Here is a 24,223-nt window from a genome sequence, read left to right as displayed (position 1 = left end):
TGTGGTAAATAGTAATCAGCTGAAGTAACAGTACATCATAACCCACTTTTTAACCCACCACTGCCATTTTAAATATTTTTTACTCTTTTGGCCACTTTGCACAGCATGTGGGATCTTATTTCCCTGAACAGGGATCGAACTCAGGCCCCTGTATTGGAAGCATGAAGCCCTAACCACTGGACCACCAGGGAAGTCCCTCACTACTATTTTTTTAGGATAAATTATTCTACATTTATCCTAAAATTAAGGGGGCTTCCCTAGTGGTAAAGAATCCACCTGTAATGCAGGAGATGTGGGTTCAATCCCTGGGTCGGGAACATCCCTGGAGAAGGACCTGGCAACCCACTCCAGTATTCTTGCCTGGAGAATCCTGTGGACAGAGGAGCCTGGCAGGCTATAGTCCATAGCGTCACAGAGAGTCGGACACGACTGAAGTGACTCAGCTTGCAGGCACACAGAGAGAGTTACACACTTTGTTGACACAAGAAAGTTCTTAAACCCTATAGGGTCTAAGCCTGTGATGTCATTCATTCGTGCCTCAGTTTCTTCGTTTACTAAATGATATGAATGGTGTAAATGTTCTGTGATTACCAAGTTTTCTGCCTAGAAATACACTCAAGTATAACATCTTAGATATTCTTTAGAGATCAATAGATAAGAAATTTTTACACATATGGAAAACTCCAAATAAATCACAGCTATTCCATCATATGATGAAATCTTTTATCCTTCACAGCTGGATTTCTTGGCTATAGTTTTATTTTATAGCTACATACACATTATAACATCACATTCAATCAGAAGTCTGAATTTAAACCCCCCCCCAAATAACGAATAGCCAAAATGACAAATATATTTTTAAAAGCTTCAAGGAATTTAAGCATATATATTACTGTTGTGTACTCAGTCATTCCGTTGTGTTCAGCTCTTTGTGACCCCTTGGACTGTAGCCCACCAGGCTCCTCTGTCTATGGGATTCTCTGGGCAAGAATACTGGAGTGGGTTGCCATTTTCCTCCTCCAGGGAATCTTTGCAACCCAGGGATCGAACTGGGTTCGATCACCTGCATTGGCAGGCAGATTCTTTACCACTGAGCCACCTGGGAAGTCCATACTTTGCTGAGTAAAAAGTAGACTTCCACTGACTAGATGCCAGTATCACAACACTCCTAAAAGCTATCATTTGTGAATCTAAATGCAGTTGTTCTCATCAGTTTTGAGTTTTCCTGTATACATTATATTTGCTTTTAGAGTAAATGCAGTATCAATTACTTTTGGGGGGGTAAGAGCTGTGATTGTCACCATATTAAGGAGTCTTTAAAAACAGTTAATCAGTAGTTCAGCTCAGTGAACCATCAAGGGAGAGGGCAAGCTGCCATTTCCTGGTGGTCTGTGTAGTGTCCAGTCCTGTTCTATGGGGTGGAAGCAGCTGCACTGGGATCCTTGTAATCAGCTGCTTGTTCTGTGGATGGACTCAGAACTAACCTCACCGGTTCACCATGGATTCATCCTGTTCAATTTAAAGACATTTTCATTCTATTTCCCAAACTGTCCTTCTGTAAAGAATGATTTAATGGAAGGTCAGGTCTGGGCTGGAAATTAACTTAATGCTACCTTGCCAGAATGTTCTGGTGTGTATGTGTAGCTGATGTTCCTGTAGAGGAGGAAAAAACATCTTTTTCCATTTACCCTCCTAGGTTCTCTGCCTGGAGCCTTGTAAATTAGACTGACAAAAACCAAATGAACAGGAGAAAAGCATATAACTTCATTTAATATAAGTTTCACATGGACACTGGAGCCTTTAAAAGGAAATGAAGACCAGAAGAAAAGATTAAATCTGCATCTTTTCATACTAGGTTTGAAGGCTTCCCTGGTGGCTCAGCTGGTACAGAATCTGCCTGCAATGCGGGAGACCTGGGTTCGATCCCTGGGTTGGGAAGATCCCCTGGAGAAGGGAAAGGCTACCCACTCCAGTATTCTGGCCTGGAGAATTCCATGGACTGTATAGTCCATGGGGTCGCAAAGAGTCGGACACGACTGAGCGACTTTCACTTTCAGAAAGTCCTAGAAAATTGTTACAGGACCAAAGGGTATGTGCTAAGTGTAGTAAAACTGGTGGCAAGGCCTGCTCTTTTGGCATCCCTCCTTCTTTGGAGATAAAGATATCTCTTTCCTCTAGGTATAGCTCTCCTGAGCGTCTTATGATCTGCTTCGGGGGGAAATGTGGGGGTCAGGGAGTCCTTCCTCTCCCCACTGTTTCTCAGAGTCCTTCAACTTAAAATATGAATAACTCAGTATTCCAAAGTGCCATATTTGAGGGTAGCATGTTCTGAACACCATCATGCCTTCATCTCTGATTTAAGAATATCCTAGCAAATATATACCAAATATGATACCAGAATGTAAGTCTATGGTCTTTATGTAGGAAGGACTGTTCCAGTGCCATTAATATGCATACCATTCACTCATAGCCTGTAAACTGAGGGCAGAGGAGAGCAGAGGAAATAGCAGAATAGATGGGGACAGAGTCATAGGATGGTGTCACTAAGATTATGTCTGTCTCCTATCCCTCAGCTAAGTTATGGAATCATAGTATCAGCTAACTGAAGGTAATTTGTGTGGTTTAGCCCACTGTGGTATTTTTTTAGAATAAAAAAATATATGTATCTTTGGTCTTCATCCTCTTTCCTGGCACAGAGAGATATAAAAGCTTCGGAATTTCCCGTGCTGAGAGGGCAAAGCTGTCTTTTGTTCTGTTAATGAGGTGACTTTGGAAAGGGTTGGAGAGTTTCTGGGTTGGTGAACTTCGGCTTTTCAGGTGGCTCAGTGGTAAAGAATCCTCCTGCCACTGCAGGAGACGAGACGTAGGAGACTTGGGTTTGATTCCTGGATACAAAATAGCCCCTAGAGAAGGAAATGGCAACCCAGTCCAGGTTTCTTGCCTGGGAAGTTCCGTGGACAGGGTTGCCTGGCGGGCTACAGTTCATGGGGTCACAAAGAGTCAGTCATGACTGAGAGACTTGTGTGAACTTGTGTTGGTGTCTGGAACTCTGCCCTTACCCATCCATGCCTTGCCTGTGCATCTCTTACGTCTGGCTGTTCCTGAATTATGTCCTTTTATAATAGACTGCTAATCTAGTCAGAAAATGTTTCTCTGACTTCTGTGTTTTAGCTAATTAATTGAACCCAAGGAGGGGATCACTGGAACCTCTAGTCTGTATCCAGTTGATCAGAAGAAGCACAGACGACAGCCTGGACTTGTAAATGGTGTCTGAAGTGGGGGTGGGGTGCAGTCCCGTGAGGGGTGAGACCTTATACCGTGATATCTGTCACTATATCCAGGTAGATGGTGTCAGAATTAAATTGAATTGTAGGGCACCCAGCTGGGGTTGGAGAATTGCTTGGTGGTGTGGGGAAGAATACCCGTCCAAATTGCGTCCACTGTCACCTTAAATTCAAATGTCTGTTAGTGACATATCGGAGATGGCCATGGCACCCCACTCCAGTACTCTTGCCTGGAAAATCCCATGGACGGAGGAGCCTGATAGGCTGCAGTCCATGGGGTCGCCAAGAGTTGGACACGACTGAGCGACTTCACTTTCATGCATTGGAGAAGGAAATGGCAACCCACTCCAGTGTTCTTGCCTGGAGAATCTCAGGGACGGGGGAGCCTGGTGGGCTGCTGTCTCTGGGGTCACACAGAGTCGGACACGACTGAAGTGACTTAGCATAGCATAGTGACATATCATACCTTTGCTGCCTACCTACCAAAATTATACTCTTTGAAAGCTCTCATTTTTCCAGCAGTACTTTTTCATTTTTTTTCTCTGCCTTTGTCCTAATATCCTAAAGAGCTGCTGCTTTTTTCTTTTTAACTCAAAATTCTCTTCAGTTTTTCCATTTTTTTTCATTTTTCAGTTAATGAGACATTTTCTGGCTAATTCCCCTTTTAATTCATCTGATTTAATTCATCTTTTCTGGTCCATATAAGTCCTTACCAGATTCATTCTCCTAAAATATCATGTTCAGTCCCCTGCCTCAGAGCCTTAGAGTGATTTTATCTTAGATCAATCTAAACTCATCAATCTGATTTGGAAGCCATTTTTCACTGGGGTTTTCCAATTGGATCCCAATTGCAATCTCTGAAAGTTGTAATAAAATCTTTTCTTTGCTAGATTGTTGAATGTTTGGCTTTTTTTTTTCCTACTCTATTGCCTTGCTAGCACTTTTCCCACTCTTAGGATATGTACTTCTCCCCTGACAATTAACTTTGAATGTTTAAAATTTTGAGACTCTCAAAAAAATTCTATACCAACTTTAGCCAGATTCAAGTCACAATAATAAAAGTGCTTCATCAGTACAGAGCACTTTAAATAATTTTCCAAGCCTTTTGATATATATTCCCATGTGTTTCACTTCCCTTGTGGCTCAGATGGTAAAGAATCCGCCTGCAGTGCGGGAGACCTGGGTCCCATCACATCCCTGGGTTGGAAGGATCCCCTGGAGGAGGGCATGGCAACCCATTCCAGTATTCTTGCCTGGAGAATCCCCATGGATAGAGGAGCCTGGTGGGCTACAGTCCCTGGGGTCTCAAAGAGTTGGACACGACTGAGCGACTAAGCACAGCACCATGTGTTTTTTTATGCACAGTACTATAAACTAGTCAAGATAGATGTTATCTTAGGAATGAGCAAGATGAGACCCAAAGTAGATTAACACTTTACTAAAAATGGTAAAGTTCGTGTATAATAGATGGGACTCCTGACTCAGTACCGTATACTTTTCTGCCTCTGAAATCCATTTGTCCTTGTGTCTCTCTTGTAAAATTTAATGTCCTCTGGTATTTCCTGCATTTCTTATCTGTTAATTTTGTTGCTCTGATTATTCTGTGAATTTATTTAGAATAGGATGCCACCTTTTTTATTTTCCATATATAATAACCTTTTTTATTTTCCATAATCTTGGGCACATAAAGGAACTCCTTATGTTTAATATTTTCCTACTGCAAGCAAACTATCTACCAATTGGAAGCAAATGAGTGCACAGCTGATTGGGTACACAGCAATGAGTGTGACGTTAACACACATCATTTATCGGATATCTGTGGTTGGTCCTGTGTGGGGATGGGGTGAGAAGAAGAATATTTGGAAATATTTAGTATTTTTCAGCCCTTTAGGGCAGTATTTTGACCTAAAGATAGGCGAGGAACAATATATACATGTGTTTCCAATATGTAATACACAGTATGTAATGTGCTTAGTTGTTCAGTCATGTCCGACTTTTTGCAACCCTGTGGACTGCAGCCCACCAGGCTCTTCTGTCCATGGAATTTTTCAGAATACTGGAGTGGGTTGCCATTTCCTCCTGCAGGGGATCTTCCTAACCCAAGGATTGAACCCATGTCTCCTGTGTCATCTGCATTAGCAGGCAGATTCTTTACTACTGAGCCATAGTTTATAATATAATATTTATTAATGCATATTTATATCATTATATATATAATATATATCATATATATATGATATATATAATGATATATATATAATCATATATATATCATTATATATATAATAATCATATATTATATCATGATCAGTCGCTCAGTCATGTCCAACTCCTTACAAGCCCATGGACTGCAGCACACCAGGCTTCCCTGTCCATCACCAACTCCCAGAGCTTGCTCAAATTCATGTGCATCAAGTCGGTGATGCCATCCAACCATCTCATCCTCTCTCGTCCCCTCCTCCTGCTGCCTTCAATCTTTCCCAGCATCAGGGTCTTTTCCAATGAGTCAGTTCTTCACATCAGGTGGCCAAAATACTGGAGCTTCAGCTTCAGCAACAGTCCTTCCAATGAGTATTCAGGACTGATTTCCTTTAGGATGGACAGGTTGGATCTCCTTGCAGGCCAAGGGACTCTCAAGAGTCTTCTCCAATACCTCAGTTCAAAAGCATCAATTCTTCAGTGCTCAGCTGTACTATATTATATATATTCTTTATATACTGTATGGAAAGTGGAAGTGTTGGTCACTCAGTCACGTCCGACTCTTTGTGACCCCATGGACTGTAGCATTCTAGGCTCTTCTGTCCATGGAATTCTCCATACAAGAATATTAGAGTGGATTGTCATTCCCTTCTCCAGAGGATCTTCCCAACCCAGGGATTGAACCTGGGGCCTCCTGCATTGCAAGCAGATTCTTTACCATTGAGTCACCAGAGAAGCTCGAAATATTGTATATATAATCTTTAAAAGTTTAAAAATTTTAAAAAATGCTATTTGACATTTACTGGTCAAGACCATAATAGCTGTAGGCATTTACAGAACATCATGCAAGCTAATGATGACCTACAAAGATAGCAAGATTTGAATGATGTTTCAAGGCTCATATAATTCAGATATGGAAACGATTTTAGGGTCTTGAGCAATAGGTAGAATATATGAAGGTAGATAGGCAAAAATAGCTTGTCAAATGAATGGGATTTTTATTATATTTATATAATGAGTTTGTGCTTATTTTTTACTATACAACTAAAATATAATGTTAGTTGCAGAAAAAGACTGAACAACTGACTGGTATATTTTCTTTCTCTGCAGAGGTAAAGTGTAGGATACTCCTGGCTCTTCTTGAATATTCAGGTAAGAGTTTGCATTATTTTTACTGTTTGAAATTATTACAGTCCACTACCTTAGGTGTCTTATGATATGAAGGGAGTGGCTTCACCTGTTTACAAAATAGATGGAAATATGATCCCTACCTTCTCTAAAGCCTTGCAGAGATTAAAAAAATACTTCTATAGTATTTTATGATAAAGTCATAAAACATGCTCATTTCCAATTACAACTAAATGGCTGAAATGGCTGAAAGCGTATATAAATGTATATTTATACAAAATATGATTTAACAGGAGAAAGGAGCCAGGTTTTGGTAAAGTTCCTTGTACAAATAAGTTTTATTGTGAACCTGTGTCTAATTTTTGTTTATAGTAAGTATGTAGATGGTTCTGATTCAAGGAGAAACAGATTGTACTTTGATGGGAGGAATCACAATCAGAAATTGGTTTGGAAGGGCATGGACACAGAGAGGGGAAGACTTTGTGACTACTTTACAATCTACCACACTTGGAGAATTTAAATTATAATGAATGGAGGAGCCAACTTAAACAAGAGAGCCTTTTTTTTTTTTTCCTTCTGATGATTGGTTTTTGCCTTGCTTTTTGATTGAGTAATAATAATAACAAAAGTATGTCATATTTTTTGAACTTTAATAATAACAGCAGAGTTGATGTATCTCATTTTTATGGATTTCACTGTGTTCTCACAGCTACTCTGTGAGAACATTATTGTTGTTTCCACAGTTTTAAAGGTGAAGAAATCTGCATTCAAGCAGATGAATCATAACTAGGACATGTAGTAAGTCACCACATATTTTGGGGCATCCAGAAGATTAGGCATAAAGATGCCTTATTGGGTGAATTAATAAATAGTAGGTGGCAGTTTTGAAATTGAGACTTAGATCTGCCAGTTCCAGAAGTGGTTTTGTAATGTGTTGCTTTATTTATTAATATTCAGATGGGTGTTCTTACTTTGATTTAAATTTTGTCTTTTCCTATCGTAATTCTCTTTTTTTTGTTTACTTAATTTCCTGACTCTTTTTTCCTTATTACATTTGAATGTTACCAAACAGACAAATTACTCCATGTTGTTGGCCACAAAATTATGCTTTTCACTTTAAAAGGGCAGACTGTATCTGCTAAACATTATTCTTAATTGCCTTTTATTTCTGTCTTCTTCTTTCTCTAATCTCTTCTTTTTATTTTGCTTTCTTTTCCCTACAACTTCAGAGGGATTACTTGTGTGTCTAGAAACCTTCTCATTCTTTTTAGATCAGCAAGCTTAAGATGAAACTTGAGCTTTTTAAATAGCCTAGACTAAATGAAGTGTTAATGTTTTTAAACATGTTTGTAGAAGATGAATTTAAGTAGGTTCTCAAATACTGAAATGAAACAAATGGATAGGTAATAATCCGTTTGTTTTGAGTGTGTTCTCACTATATGGGAATTCTTAGTTGGCAAAAAATAATAAGCTGTCCCACACACGCGCAAACAAGACAGAATTCTTTGCTTTTCTTCTTTTACTAGAAGCTGGGAGCAGCTCTTGTGATTCCTGCTGTAGTTCTTACTGATGAAAATGATGAATGAGAATAGCTTTGGTAAAGGATGGACACTTGAATTTTGAACAGCTGCATAATTAAAAGGAGAAGACCTATATGCTTTTCAGTTCTGTTATTGGGTTTCTTTCTTTATCATGGCATTCCTTCTCTAGTCAGTAATAAACTGAGCACCCATGTGCCAGGTACCACATTAGATGTTAGGAGAGGACAAGAATCTTGATAATATCACGTCCGATTTCACCTTGCTACGTGCTTTAAATGTTTTTATTGCATTTATCTTTTTTTTGAAATCTATTACTTTAAGAACATAGAGCCTCCACTCAGCTCCATTTTCTTTTTTAATTTATTTTAATTTCTATTGGAGTATGGTTGCTTTCTCTGATGCTGGGAAAGATGGAGGGCAGAAGGAAAAGAGGGCGTCAGAGGATGAGATGGCTGGAAGGCATCACCTATGCAATGGACATGAACTTGGGCAAACTCCAGGAGATGGTGAGGGACAGGGAGGACTGTAGTGCTGCAGTCCATGGGGTCGCAAGGAGTCAGACACAACTGGGCAACTGAACAGCAGCAACATCGTTGCTTTACAGTGTGTGTTAGTTTCTGCTGTGCAGCAAAGTGACTCACTTACACATATACATATATTCCTTCCTTTTTAGATTTCCTTCCTATTTAGGCCATCACAGAGCACTGAGTAGAGTTCCCTGTGCTCTACAGTAGGTTCTCATTAGTTATCTATTTTATGCATAGTAGTGTATATATGTCAAGCCCAATCTCCAGCCCCTTCCTGCCTTGGTGTTCGTATGTTTGCTCTCTACACCTGAAAAATGGTACAGATGAACCTATTTTCAAAGCAGAAATACATAGAGAACAAACATATTCCATTTATCTTTATCACAGATCCAAGAAGTAGGAGTAGCTCCTATTTTAAAAATAGGAATCTAATACCTAGAATCATACACTTTAAAAATGGTGGAGTGGGTAGTTGAAAGCAGATTATCTGCCTTTGAAGTCCCTGGGCATAAATCACACGATATGCCAACTCCCCCTGGCACTGATGCTGATTGTCCCTTGGGAAACAAGCATGTAAGCAAACTCTCACAGTGCTAGGTCATTACTCTCCAGCAGGGGGAGACACTCCCAGGCCTGAGGTGGGGCAGAGAAAAGTATACCAGCTTCCTGAAGGAGAGGGGACATTTCACAAGGGGAGGTAATATTTCAGTATTTCAGTAAGTTGACTCTTGAAGAACGATTTCACGTTTGCTGAGTGGAGAGGGAAGAGGGGTGTCCCACAGCCAGAGGGCCCATGAACCAAGAATAACCCTTTTAAGTCAGACTGCTGCTGCTGCTGCTAAGTTGCTTCAGTCATGTCCGACTCTGTGCAACCCCATAGACGGCAGCCCACCAGGCTCCCCCGTCCCTGAGATTCTCCAGGTAAGAACACTGGAGTGGGTTGCCATTTCCTTCTCCAATGCATAAAAGTGAAAAGTGAAAGTGAAGCTGCTCAGTCATTTCTGACTCCTAGCAACCTCATGGACTGCAGCCTACCAGGCTCCTCCATCCATGGGATTTTCCAGGCAAGAGTACAGGAGTGGGGTGCCATTGCCTTCTCTGTTGCTACTGCTGCTGCTGCTGCGTCACTTCAGTTGTGTCTGACTCTGTGCGACCCCATAGACGACAGCCCACCAGGCTCCCCTGTCCCTGGGATTCTCAAGGCAAGAACAATGGAGTGGGTTCCCATTTCCTTCTCCAATGCATGAAAGTGAAAAGTGAAAGTGAAGTCGCTCAATCGTGTCCGACTCTTAGTGACCCCATGGACTGTAGCCCACCAGGCTCCTCCATCCATGGAATTTTTCAGGCAAGAGTACTGGAGTGGGGTGCCATTGCCTTCTCCAGCCTTCTCTGTTAAGTCAGACTAAATTGTTATTTCAAGAAGCCAGAGAATGAATGCATACATTTTCAATTCACTTAATTCAGTTGTTAGTCACTCTGCTGATTCATTATTTTCATTCAGTAAGTATTTGTTGAATATCTACACACTGTTAGAAATTATGTACAACAGAACAGGTGTTTTGCTTTTTTCTTAGTTGAAACTGGGCAAAACTGTTTCCCAGTTTTCCCATTTTATAATGACATGTAAAACACTCTTTTCCATCTATTAGAATGGGGCACATGATATTTAATACTTAAGGGAAATGTCTAACATATGTTGTTGTCAACAGATTGAACCATATGGAATTGCCATATTCAATTATGTTGACCTACCAAAGCAGCAAGTTCATAGAGTTCAACCTAATCAATAAATATTTTTATTATATAATTAACTATTTTTCATATTTAATCTTGTTTCTAATAAAATTTTCAAGAGTAGTCTTTACTAACAGTGAAACTGAGTAACAAGCAGCAATTATGTGCACCTGTGCTTTCAGTTCAGTTCAGTTCAGTCGCTCAGTCGTGTCGGACTCTTTGCGACCCCATGAATCGCAATGCCAGGCCTCCCTATCTATCACCAGCTCCCGGAGTTCACTCAAACTCATGTCCATCGAGTCAGTGATGCCATCCAGCCATCTCATCCTCTGTCGTCCCCTTCTCCTCCTGCCCCCAATCCCTCCCCTATGCGTTGGTAGTTATTAAAAGCAGGTGTTTCATGTCTTTGGTTAAACACTTAAAAAAATATGCTTTTTCATCAATAAAGCAAGAAGAACTCACTGCTGAATAAAGGCAGCATGTTTATGTTATACAGTAATTATTGAGAGTGCTTCTTCATTTCAGAAGTTTGCAAGCCCTCAACATGTTCAGAGTACATTTGGGAATATGTTGATTTTTCACCTGTGTTGTTTTTCTAGTACAAGTACTTTTTCAGTGTACAGAGGGTGTGGCTTGGTGTTTATGTTGCTATGTAGTTTGCATACACCCTGTGTCTCAGAGGAGTGAACCCTTTGGGGTTGAGTTCTCGGGGCACGGCTGCTTTCCATTTGAGAAACCTGAGGTCCAGAACTGGCAGTTCACAGGGTCAACATACCTTCAAAGGAGGTCAGGCGAAAATCCAGTTAATTGCAGAATAAGTATGCTAGTAAAAGTCGATTTATATTAAAACTGTAAATATCTAATTATGTCCAAAAATATAGGGATTTCTGAACTGGACCTATTGATAGCTTGTGAAATTGAATAGGTGACTTCGGGAGATTCAGATTTGTTTATTGTTTCAAGTAGTCAGACATCAGTACTCTTTCCCCATGTATATTTTATGTTAGTATTTGAATAGGCCTAGTAGATAATTTTTTTAAATTTAGTATTAATAATATTTTGCCAGCACAAACTGAAAAATTGGGCTTTGAATTTCCTTTAGGGAAAGTGTCACACAACACTGCATATTATGTTCTATTACTAAAAAAAAAAAAATGAATAAACCTTATTTTATTTCCTTGGAGTTTATAAAGCAATTTAGTGATTGGAAAATCAAGTCACAATATCAAGTAAGAAAAAGATCTTAATGTTTCTAACATTTTTTGGTGTTCCATGTTTTGTAAAAAGGATACTTACTGAAAAGTATGTGCTCATGAATAGAGCTTGAATTCACATTTTCCCATGGTGTGAGTTTAGAGAGAGTGAAATAACAGTGAATGCAGATGCTTAATGAACTGGTTTTATTCAACTATGACATTTTGCAAAACCATCTTTATGTTCTCCTGCATCACAGATAGCGAGACTCAGCTCCGAAGAGACATGGTTTTCTGCCAGAGCCTGGTGGCCACCGTCTGTGCCTTCTCCGAGCAGCTCATGGCGGCCTTAAACCAGATGTTTGACAACAGCAAAGAAAACGAGATGGAAACATGGGAGGCCAGCAGAAGGTGGCTGGACCAAATAGCAAATGCAGGAGTTCTTTTTCACTTTCAGTCCCTTCTATCACCAAACTTGGTAAGGAATCACAGTGCCTCCCCTGGCTGGGCCAAATGTAACATACATTGGGACCTAGTCCCAGTAAAAAGTGGTTGTTCATTACTATCCTTCCCTAAAGAATCTGCCTGCGATGCAGGAGACCCTAGTTCCATTCCTGGGTCAGGAAAACCCTCTGAAGTAGGGAATGGCAACCCATTCTAGTAATTTTGCCTAGAGAATTCCATGGACAGAGGAGCCTAGTGGGCTACAGTCCATGGGGTCACAAAGAGTCAGACATGACTGAGTGACTAGCAATTCATTATTATATCTGCAGCCATCCAGCTCTTTTAAAAAGGTGTATTTTTCCATGGGCAAATATACTTTTAATAAGTAGGTCGAAGGTATTTCTTCTTTCCTAATTTTTATTTATTCTCAGTGGCTGCTAAAAGCTGAGAAAGCCTCCATCTGTTACTAATTCCTGTATCCCTAAGCACCGGCTGAGAAAGGTCAGCAGAGGAAAGAGGGTTTGTCTGTATTGGTTGCTTCTTTCCAGTACAGAAGAAAGAGTCTGCCATGATACCCCGAGCTCCCCCTGAGGTCAATGTTCTGGAAGATGCTCTTAGAAGAGCTCTAATGACTTGCATGCCATACTGTCTGACAACCTGGTTAAAATTTGCATGTGTCAAATGGTTTTATTTCCTTCCTTTGTGTGCGTATTTGTCCTGTTAAATCTAAGAACATTGCCTTAATTACTGTAAAATATTGTGTGTTTATGCATCAATGGTCCACAGCAGAGATGAAGAAAGCATCTCAAAAATATTTGAGGAGACTGCGGTGAACTTAGAGCTTTTTCACACATACTTCCTGTGGCTCTGATAGTTGTCATGATGTGTCAAGGCAAATATGTTCATGTTATTTAAACCAAAGGCGCATGTTATATATAATTGTGATTTAAACATGAGGTTCTATTTGTCTTTTAAAGTACACATAGTAAATATAGCTTCCAAGTAACATGGTTGAGTTTTTAAATGAATAGATATGAGTTTGCACATCCAAATAATGTTTTTCTTCAGTGGTATTGAGGATAGGGTAATAGCTATACTAGGTCATAAAAAGTTCTGGAATGATAAGATAAGGACATTCATTGAATAAAATTCAATGAAACAGAGTTACATTCTTTTATAAAGACTTTATACACTCCATATGTGTGATTAACTTCTTATTAGGTTGCTAATATAACCAAATAGAAAAGATTTAATTAAAGAAAAATTTTAAAATGTTATTGTTCAGTTGCTCAGTTGTGTCCAACTCTTTGAGACCCCATGGACTGCAGCATGAAAGGCTTTCCTGACTTTCACCAACTCCTGGAGCTTCCTCAAACTCATGTTCATTGAGTCGGTGATGCCATCCAACCATCTCATCCTCTTTCATCCCCTTCTCCTCCTGTCTTCAATCTTCCCCAGCATCAGGGTCTTTTCTAATGAGTCAGCTCTTCACATCAGGTGGCCAAAGTATTGGAGCTTCAACTTCAGCATCAGTCCTTCCAATGAATATTCAGGACTGATTTCCTTTAGGATGGACTGGATGGATCTCCTTGCAGTCCAAGGGACTCTCAAGAGTCTTCTCCAACACCACAGTTCAAAAACATCAATTCTTCAGTGCTCAGCTTTCTTTGTAGTCCAACTCTCACATCCATACATGACTACTGTAAAAACCATAGCTTTGACTAGACGGAGCTTTGTTGGCAAAGGAATGTCTCTGCATTTTAATATGCTGTCTCGATTGTCATAGCTTTTCTTCCAAGCGTGTCTTCTAATTTCATGGCTGCAGTCACCATTTGCAGTGATTCTGGAGCACAAGGAAATATAAAGTCTGTCTCTGTTTCCACTGTTTCCCTATCTATTTGCCATGAAGTGATGGGACCAGAAGCCATGATCTTAGTTTTCTGAATGTTGAGCTTTGAGCCAACTTTTTCACTCTCCTCTTTCACTTTCATCAAGAGGCTCTTCAGTTCCTCTTCACTTTCTGCAATAAGCATGGTGTCTTCTGCATATCTGAGGTTATTGATATTTCTCCCTGCAATCTTGATTCCAGCTTGTGCTTCATCCATCCTGGCATTTCGCATGATGTACTCTGCATATAAATTAAATAATCAGGGTGACAATATACAGCCTTGATGTACTTCTTTCCCAATTTTAAACCAGTCCATTGTTCCATGTCCATTTCTAACTGTTGCTTCTTGACCTGCATACAGTTTCTCAGGAGGCAGGTAAGGTGGTCTGGTATTCCCATTTCTTTCAGTTTTCCAGTTTGTTGTGATCCACACAAAGGCTTTCACGTAGTCAATGAAGTGGAAGTAGATGTTTTTCTGGAATTCTCTTGCTTTTTCTATGATCCAGTGGATGTTGGCAATCTGATTCCTCTGCCTTTTCTAAATCCAGCTTGAACATCTGGAAGTTCTTGGTTCATATACTATTGAAGCCTGGCTTGGAGAATTTTGAGCATTACTTCGCTAGCATGTGAGATGAGTGCAATTGTGTGATAGTTTGAGCATTCTTTGGCATTGTCTTTCTTTGGGATTGGAATGAAACCTGACCTTTTCCAGTCCTGTGGCCGCTGCTGAGTTTTCCAAATTTGCTGACATATTGACTGTGACACTTTAACAACATCATCTTTTAGGACTTCAGATAGCTCAGCTAGAATTCCATCACCTCCACTAGCTTTGTTTGTAGTGATGCTTCTGAAGGTCCACTTGACTTTGCACCCCAGGATGTCTGGCTCTAGTTGAGTGATCAGACCATCATGGTTATTTGGGTGATTAATATCTTTTTCTATGGTTCTTCTGTGTATTCTTGCCACCTCTTCTTGATATCTTCTGCTTCTATTAGGCCCATACCCTTTTTGTCTTTTATTGTGCCCGTCTTTGCATGAAAAGTTCCCTCTTGAAAAGATCTCTAGTCTTTCCCATTCTATTGTTTTCTTCAATTCTTTGCACTGATTACTTTGGAAGACTTTCCTATTTCTCCTTGATATTATTTGGAACTCTGCTTTCAGATGGGTATCTTTCTTTTTCTCCTTTGCCTTTTGCTTCTCTTCTTTTTCTCAGTTATTTGTAAGTCCTCCTCAGACAATCATTTTGCCTTGTTGTATTTCTTTTTCTTGGGAATGGTCTTGATCACCGCCTCCTATACGATGTCATGAACCTCTGTCCATAGTGCTTCAGACACTAACTTGAAGCTATTCGTCACCTCCAATGTAAAATCATAACCAATTTGATTTAGGTCATACCTGAGTGGCCTAGTTGTTTTCCCTACTTTCTTCAATTTAAGTCTGAATTTGGCAGTAAGGAGTTCATGATCTGAGCCACAGTTAGCTCCTATAGTTTGCTGACATATAGAGCAATGGCACCCCACTCCAGTACTCTTGCCTGGAAAATCCCATGGATAGAGGAGCCTGGTAGGCTGCAGTCCATGGGGTCACTGAGGGTAGGACACGACTGAGCGGCTTCACTTTCACTTTTCACTGTCATGCATTGGAGAAGAAAATGGTAACCCACTCCAGTGTTCTTGCCTGGAGAATCCTAGGGACAGGGGAGCCTGGTGAGCTGCCATCTATGGGGTTGCACAGAGTCGGACACAACTGAAGCGACTTAGCAGCAGCAGCAGCAGAGCTTCTCCATTTTTGACTGCAAAGAATATAATCAATCTGATTTCAGTATTGATCTTCTGGTGATGTCCATGTGTAGAGTTGCCTCTTGTGTTGTTGGAAGAGAGTGTTTGCTATGACCAGTGCGTTCTCTTGGCAAAACTTTGTTAGCCTTTGCCCTGCATCATTTTTTACTCAAGGCCAAACTTATCTGTAACTCCAGGTATCTCTTGACTTCCTGCTTTTTCATTCCACTCCCCTATGATGAAAAGGACATCTTCTTTTGGTGTTAGTTCTAGAAGGTCTTGTAGGTCTTCATAGAACCATTCAGCTTCAGCTTCTTCAGCGTTACTGCTTGAGGCATAGACTTGGATTACTGTGATATTGAATGATTTGCCTTGGAAATGAACAGAGATCATTTTGTCTTTTTTGAGATTGCACCCAAATACTGCATTTTAGATTCTTTTGTTGGCTATGAGGGCTACTCTATTTCTTCTAAGGGAGAAGAAGTAATTTTTCATTATTATCATTTAATCATTATTTCATTCCTATAGCATATTTTCACCTCTTGTGAAAAGTGTTTTAAGACAAAATAAATATTAATTTCTCCTTGCCTATCAAATAAAAATTACATAAGATCAGTTGCCCACTTCTTAATACATGGTAGGCATTAAGTGTTTGTTGAATGAATTAAGTAGCTAATGAGGCTTCATTTATATTCTCTTCTTACTTAATACCTGCCATTGGCCTGTTATGTGCTGGTACTTTTATTTGAAAGTAAACCTACAAAGGAATGGGGAAAAAAAACTTGTAATCCATGCATCTAGTAACTGGCTTACATCCAGATTATATAAAGAATCCTTTAAAACTAAAGAATAAGAAGGCAACTCAATTAACAAGCAGGCAGAGAGGATTTGAATGGACATTTTTCCAAAGACAGTATAAATGGCGCATGAAAAGATGATCAACATCTTTAGCCACTGGGGACATGCAGATCAAAACTGCATAAGATACTGTGTCACAGAGATGTGGATGAATGTAATCCAAAAGACAAAGATAGGCACAGGCGTTGGCGGGGATGTAGAGAAATTAAAACCCTCATACACTGTTGAAGAGAATGTAAAAGAGAGCAGTCATTTTGGAAAACATTTTGGCAGTTCCTCCAAATGTTAAGCATGGGATTTCCATATGACCCAGAAATTCTACTCATAAGTAATATCCAAGAGAAATGAAAACATATTCTAACAAAAACATGTACACAAATGTTCCTAGAAAAATTAGTCATAATAGCTAAAATGTGAAAACAATCCAATTGTCCAAAAACTGAATGATGAGTTGGGGTATATCCACACAATAGACTATTATTAAGCAATAAAAAGGAGTGAGCTACTGATACATACTACTACATGGATAAACCTTGAAAATATTGTAAGAGAAATAAACCAGTATTATTTGATTACATTATTGTGAAATAATACAAAAGGCAAATTTTAGAGACTGAGAGTAGGCTAGTCATTTCCTGGAGCTAAGGATTGGGGGAAGGTATACGGAGGTTCAATTCTTGTGGGAAAAATATTCTAAAATCAGATGATGGTGACAGTTACACAGCTCTGTATATATACTAAAAGCCCTTGAGCTGTACACTTAAAATGGGTGAAATTTATGACATGTGAGTTGTACTGGTGTCTGATAACCCTCAAGTTGGGCTTCCCTGATGGTGCAGTGATGATGAATCCGCCTACCAGTGCAGGAGACGCAAGTTCGATCCTTGAGTCAGGAAAATCTTCTGGAGGAGAAAATGGCAACCCACTCCAATATTCTTGCCTGGGAAATCTCATGGACAGAAGAGCCAGGCAGGCTACAGTCCATGAGGCCACAAAAGAGTCAGACCTGACTTAGCAACTAAACAACAACAACAATCCTCAAGTTAATTTTTTAAAATTGATTTAAAAAATCCAAAGGTTGTTTAAAAAAGTCTAGGAAACCCATAATCTTTCTATCTCTGTAACAAGAGCATAAAAGTCTCCTAGGACTGTGAAGGGCTCCCGGGGAGCTGCAGTCATTGGCAGTCTATGTGTCTCTGGGTGCTGCGCGCAGTCCTAGGTCCTTGGGTATGACTTTAACCACATCTACGTATTACAATGCCTGTTTGGGACATTTCTTCCTGTGTGTGTATATATTCCTGTTAACTGGAAAAATGCTCATTCTTTAGTCCTGTCCCTACAATTTCAGATTTATAGCATTTTGCTACCCTCCAACGGACTTTAAAAAGTAAGAATCTCATAAACCTTTATCCAGCATTGAGTGTGTACCATCCATTATATTAAGTACCTAACTGAGGTACAAAGTGATGATGCTCTTAACCTTTTGTTACCCATGCTGTCCTTCTTTGGGGTCTGGGGCTGCCTTCATGTTTCTTTTCCCCACACAATAGAAATTCTTTACCATCTCCACCCTCTACTTATGCTGCCCCCAAAATATGGTTATAAGCTACAGCAAATTTTAAAAAATGAGGACATAGCATGTTAAAATTATTGTTTAAAAGGACCATTGATTTTCTTAAGGAAATAAATTTACCTTTGAAAAAAAAGATGTGTATGATAAAGTTAATTATTCTTTCATGAGGAAATTAGTACAAGACTTTGATACTACACTGATCTGCTAATAGGATGCCCAGAACCCAGTACTAAAAGATGATGATGCTGAGATATGCAATTACTTGTTACTAAGTCTGGGTCTTACCTACCTCAACTGTAAAATATAGGAATGAAATGAAAGATTAAAACAAATCAGATTTCATATTCACAACATTCTAGATTGAAAGTGTTGAAGTGTTAGTCTCTCAGATCAGATCAGTCACTCAGTCGTGTCCAACTCTTTGCGACCCCATGAATCACAGCACGCCAGGCCTCCCTGTCCATCACCAACTCCCGGAGTTCACTCAGACTCACGTCCATCGAGTCAGTGATGCCATCCAGCCATCTCATCCTCTGTCGTCCCCTTCTCCTCCTGCCCCCAATCCCTCCCAGCAATTCTTTGTGACCCCATGAACTATAGCCCACCAGGTTCCTCTGTCCATGGAATTCTCCAGGTAAGAATACTGGAGTGGGTTGCCATTCCCTTATCCAGGGGATCTTCCTGACCCAGGGATTGAATATTGGTCTCTTGGGTTGCAGGTAGATTCTTTACCTTCTGAGCCAACAGGGAAGATTAAGTCCTCATAAAGGCAAGTGAAAATGATTCTTGTCCCCAGGCTCTTTGGAAGAAAAATCATCACATACATGCAAATTGATTTTATCACAGTTTTCCTAAATTGCAAATTGAATAATGCATAGGTTATCTTATTGTAAAATACAATGACCATTATGTACTGTGGCTTTTTAAGAAAACAGTATTTTTACTTTTCAGCTGTTACATTTATAAGATTATAGAGATATGGAGGCAAATAAGGTGTTTATGTGTACACATTTGTCTGTAACTAATAGATAAAATCAGTATAACTAGAATCTAGCTACAAAATAGACTGAAAAATTATTCAGAATCATGTAGACAGTAGAGGAAAAGACAAACATGAAGCTACAAGAGAAACTTGTAAATCTGAGGATTAGTTCATTTCATTTTAGGCAGTAAGTTCTTAGGTATGTTGATAATGTGGTTTGTATGTAAATAAAACACAAGTGAAGCTAGTTTTGGTCTGGGGATGTTGTGTTATGTTATGTTATGCTCTGTCTCAAACAATCCAACCGTATCATGTATTGTTTTTCTTCTCTCTAGACAGATGAACAAGCCATGCTAGAAGACACACTGGTTGCACTGTTTGATTTGGAAAAGGTTTCTTTTTACTTTAAACCATCAGAAGAGGAACCACTGGTTGCAAGTAGGTAGTTAAATATTTCATATGTGTTTTATAAGATTTATTTTGTTATCAAACAATATATGGCAAAACTTGGATATGAATATATTTGATATGAAGATTAAGTTATATATAAAATATTATTTTTAATGTAAAATAATAAAACCAACTGGGGAAGTGATAGAAAGTATATATACATTAAATCTACACCTAATTTTATATTTATGTTTTTATCTCTTAGTTTGACCTCTAAAACTTTTTTGGAGTGTGTGCAGCAAATTTTGTGCTACTCAAGATTGTCTTTTCTTTCTTTTTTGTTATTGTGATAAAATATACATACCATTCGGAGAAGGCAATGGCACCCCACTCCAGTACTCTTGCCTGGAAAATCCCATGGACAGAGGAGCCTGGTAGGCTGCAGTCCGTGGGGTCGAGAAGAGTCAGACACTTACTGAGGAACTTCACTTTCACTTTTCACTTTCCTGCATTGGAGAAGGAAATGGCAACCCACTCCAGTGTTCTTGCCTGGAGAATCCCAGGGATGGGGGAGCCTGGTGGGCTTCCGTCTATGGGGTCACACAGAGTTGGACACGACTGAAGCGACTTAGCAGTAGCAGCAGCATACATACCATTAAATTTACCATTTAATCAGTTTCAATGTACAATTCAGTTTATTCAAAATGTTGTGCAACCATTTCCACCATCCGTCTGCATAGCTTCTTCATCCTCCCAAACAGAAACTCCATATGCATTAAATAGTAATTATCTTCCTCCCTTTCTCCAGTCCCTGCTAACCTTGATTCTACTTTCTGTCTCTGAATTTTATAAATGGGTTGATAGAACATTTGTCCTTTCTGCTGTTTTTTTTTTCATGTCAATATTTTTTAATAAAAGAACTGCCCTAATATTTCCAGCTATGTAGATAATCTCTGAGGCATCCAAAGCTTTTGCTCTAACATGTAACAATTATATAGCAGAAATGACTGTATTGGGTTTCCACAGCTCCTCTTCAAATGATCCTGTAAAGAATGTGTTAGCAGGCAATATACTGGAGCATTTAGAACCAGTAATACACAGAGACCTAAGTTATGCTCACATTGTATAACATTTAGATCAAATCAGTTGAGAAAGGCATTATAATTGTTTGATCTGACAATAATTGATAAAATTTATAATTTAATTCTGAAGTAGTAGATACATATTTTACATTTTTGCTAGCTTAAAAGTACAAATCAAAGGTTATTTTATCCATGTCAAAAATTTTAATGTGTACAAATATAATCATATTAACTATTTTGATTCACTTATTCATCCTGTACAGTTTTCAAGATGGCAAAACTTTTTCCTGTCTTGTTCATTGTTGTATCTCCAGTACCCAAGAGAGTGCTTGGAACAAAAAGGACAATGTTTTTTTCAAGGAGATGAATGAACAAATGTCAATTCAGTTTATAGAGTGCAGCAGGCAGAAAGGTTTTATGGTTATAAAAGTAGAAGGAAAAACAAACTTGTGCATAATGAAGAAAAAAATTTCGACAGAACTTGGTTGTATCTAATGTTGCAAAGAAGTTATGAAATTCAATTGAAAGATTGAAATGTATCCCTTTCATTTAGCAATTTGCCATTGTTAAGCCTAACGGCATTGTTTTTAGAAATCTACATTCAGAGAAATAGTTCTTTAGTTTCTGCAAGTTATCATCATTTATATACCACTTCAACATTGTCACATATAGGTTTAAAATGTGTCTATCGGGCCAAGAAATCTTTTAGCAGTTTGTTATTTTTCTGGTTCTTGTCTATCTGTAAGTGTAAGGATCCTATGAATTATGGTAGAAGCTCTGTATCTTCAGAACTTGGAAAGGTTTTTATTTATTTTCACATTTCCAATATCTAGTACAATAAATAGGGACTCAATAAATATTCATTTAATTTGTTATCCAGGAATGATAATCATTTATCAAAAATTTCTAAAATGCCTACTATGGCAAAGCACATTTCCAGGTGCTGGGTAGAGTAGAGGACTAAGCAGACAGAGATAAATATTACAGGAAATAAAAGTTAATTTGATAATAAATTAGGAGATAATAATATGACTGCATGAAGGGACATAGAAAAGAACAAAGAGGGAAAATAAAGGGGCAGGTGAAAGGTTGCCTGTGAATAACGTGCTAGGGAGGGAAGCATTCTAAGACGGAGGGTGAAGACCAGAAACAAGTCATACAGACAGAGTTATCTCTCAGGAATTGGTTCCAGGAACCTCTCAGATACCAAAATCCACGGATGCTCAAGTATTGAATAAAATGGTGTAGTGTTTGCAGGTAACCTACGCACATTCTCCTGTATACTTTAAATTATCTCTAGATCACTTAGAATACCAATATATTAATAAGTGCTCTGATGTAAATACCAGTGTAAATGGTCAAAATGTTGCTGCTGCTGCTAAGTCGCTTCAGTTGTGTCCAACTCTGTGCAACCCCATAGACGGCAGCCCAACAGGGTCCCCCGTCCCTGGGATTCTCCAGGCAAGAATACTGAGTGGGTTGCCGTTTCCTTGTCCAATGCATGAAAGTGAAAAGTGTAAGAGAAGTCACTCAGTCGTGGCTGACTCTTAGCGACCCCATGGACTGCAGCCTACCAGGCTCCTCCATCCATGGGATTTTCCAGGCAAGAGTACTGGCATGGGTTGCCCTTGCCTTCTCTGCAAAATGTTGCTGATCAGAAGCAAATTCAAATTTGCTTTTTGGAGCTTTCTGAAATTTTTTTTTTGGACATGCAGTTGGTCGAATCTGTGAATGCAGAACCCGTGAATGTATTTCTGCATCTGTGAATGTAGAAATTCAGTAAAGGGCCTACTTTATTTGCGAGAAGGGTGTTCCAGGTCCACTGAAACAATGAGAACAAAGACCCCAAGGTGGGAGCATGTGTGACACATTCTGGGGATAGGAGGGAGGGCTGTGTGGCTGGAGCAAAGTCAGAGAGGGGAAAGGAGAAGGGGCTGAGGACAAAGAGGAGGCCACATCTTTGAATGAGCTTTGCCTTTCTCATTGAGCCACTGAGCAGGGGAATGGCACATACTAAATAAAGACAGCCTGTGCTGCTGTGCTGCTGCTGAGTGGACCTTACCAGGCAAGGGCAGAAGCAGAGAGACCACTTAGGAAGGCCTTGCAGTGACCCAGGTGAGAGATGATGGTGACTTGACCTTGAGGGTAGCTGTGGAGATGGGAAGTGGTTCATCCTGTATGTATTCAATTATGAGGGCAGAGAGAATAGAATCTTATTAAAGTTTCATCTCCACTGATAAATGAGAGAGCACAAAAACATGAATTACAATGTTAGGGATTTAGGCTGTATTCTGGCGGGTGTTTGGTAAAGGGGATTATTTGATAAGGATAATATTATTTGGGCAAATTGTACAGTCTTCTGTGGGCAGATATAGAATATATTTTCATTTACTTGAATAATGTAGGAATAATTTCACTACAAGGCAGAGAAACTCTATTTTCACAATATAACCTGATACTTTTTCTTTTAAATTTTGCCTGAGGAACCATGACCTCAAAGGAGCATGTTGTCCATGATTCAAATATGACATTACTGGTGAATGGTCTGTTGAGTAAACTGGAGATGAACCAGTATTTTAAGCTTGATAGAATATTTACTGTACAGCCGTTATGAGAGATTTAACTTTGGCATATTGAAATACATACTAAATATTAAAAGTAATTGAGACCATGTACATAATATTTTGACATTATATAAATAACATTATAAATGTAGACACAATAAACACAAAAATTGTGCTATATTGTGTGGCAGTACATTTTTATATATTTCCCTTGAAGCATAATCTCAACTTTTGAAGTTAGTTCCCCAGTGACAAGTCAGTTCCAAGGCTATGATACTAGGTATTCTAAGCAAATTTAAACTGTTATGATAGTATAGTTATTATTTTGAGTTGTTTTAAGAAAGAAGAGAATTATTTATACCCAAGTGTCATCACATCATATTGAAATAGTGTAAGAAAACTAGAACTTTTTTATTAACTGCATGTGATTTAATCTTTCTGTAAGCCTAGAAGCAGAGGGGTCAGATTGACTAATTTGCATCACTGTGATGAAGACTAGTTGGCTGAGTGTCTATAAGGGAAGGACTGAGTCCAGAGGGTTGGAAGCATGAAGCATATAGAGAACACTGGGCCTTGACATCAAGAAATCAGAGTTCATATCCAGGCTCCATTCTCATCTGCAAGCATGAGAATATTAGCTTTCCCTGACTCATGGGATTGTGAGGCTTAAAGAAAATTATGTATTTGAAAGTCTCCAGCACTATGTAAGGCTTACGATAGTATTCAGTAAATATTTGAGGCCACTGTCTCTGCTTTATTAATCTGTGTCCTTTTAAAAAAGCTCCATTTGGCATTATTCACAGTCTTATTTTTGCATTAAAGAACAATAAGATTCTGAAGAAAAATGCAAGCCAAGCAAGTAGAACTGAAATATCTGGATTAAAGATATTTCATTTTCTTTGAACAAATAATTATAAGGTGTATATAACATGCTTGGTACTGAACCAAGTTCTAGGGATATAATATTGATTAAGTAAAATAAAATCCCTGTTGGCATGGACCTTAGCTACTAGTGAGAGATACAAAGGAATAAATGGGCACTCTGACCCACTTTGGTA

The 24,223-nt window shown here is 39.0% G+C and overlaps 1 protein-coding gene across 2 annotated transcripts in view; it reads left to right on the top strand.

The window, feature by feature from the left end:
• The window catches only part of PREX2 (phosphatidylinositol-3,4,5-trisphosphate dependent Rac exchange factor 2), a 304,496-nt gene that overhangs the window by 197,923 nt on the left and 82,350 nt on the right, over window positions 1-24,223 (top strand). For both annotated transcript variants that reach the window (XM_070382299.1, XM_070382298.1), the window contains exons 31-33: window positions 6,594-6,635; window positions 11,867-12,084; window positions 19,465-19,567. In XM_070382299.1, the coding sequence (XP_070238400.1) occupies window positions 6,594-6,635; window positions 11,867-12,084; window positions 19,465-19,567 (363 nt within the window). The remainder of the gene's footprint in view (window positions 1-6,593; window positions 6,636-11,866; window positions 12,085-19,464; window positions 19,568-24,223) is intronic.

Source organism: Bos mutus, chromosome 14 (genome assembly GCF_027580195.1).
Source record: "Bos mutus isolate GX-2022 chromosome 14, NWIPB_WYAK_1.1, whole genome shotgun sequence".
NCBI classification, from domain to species: domain Eukaryota; kingdom Metazoa; phylum Chordata; class Mammalia; order Artiodactyla; family Bovidae; genus Bos; species Bos mutus.
Note: the sequence above shows the minus strand (reverse complement) of the source record. Positions and strands in the feature narration are given on the sequence as shown.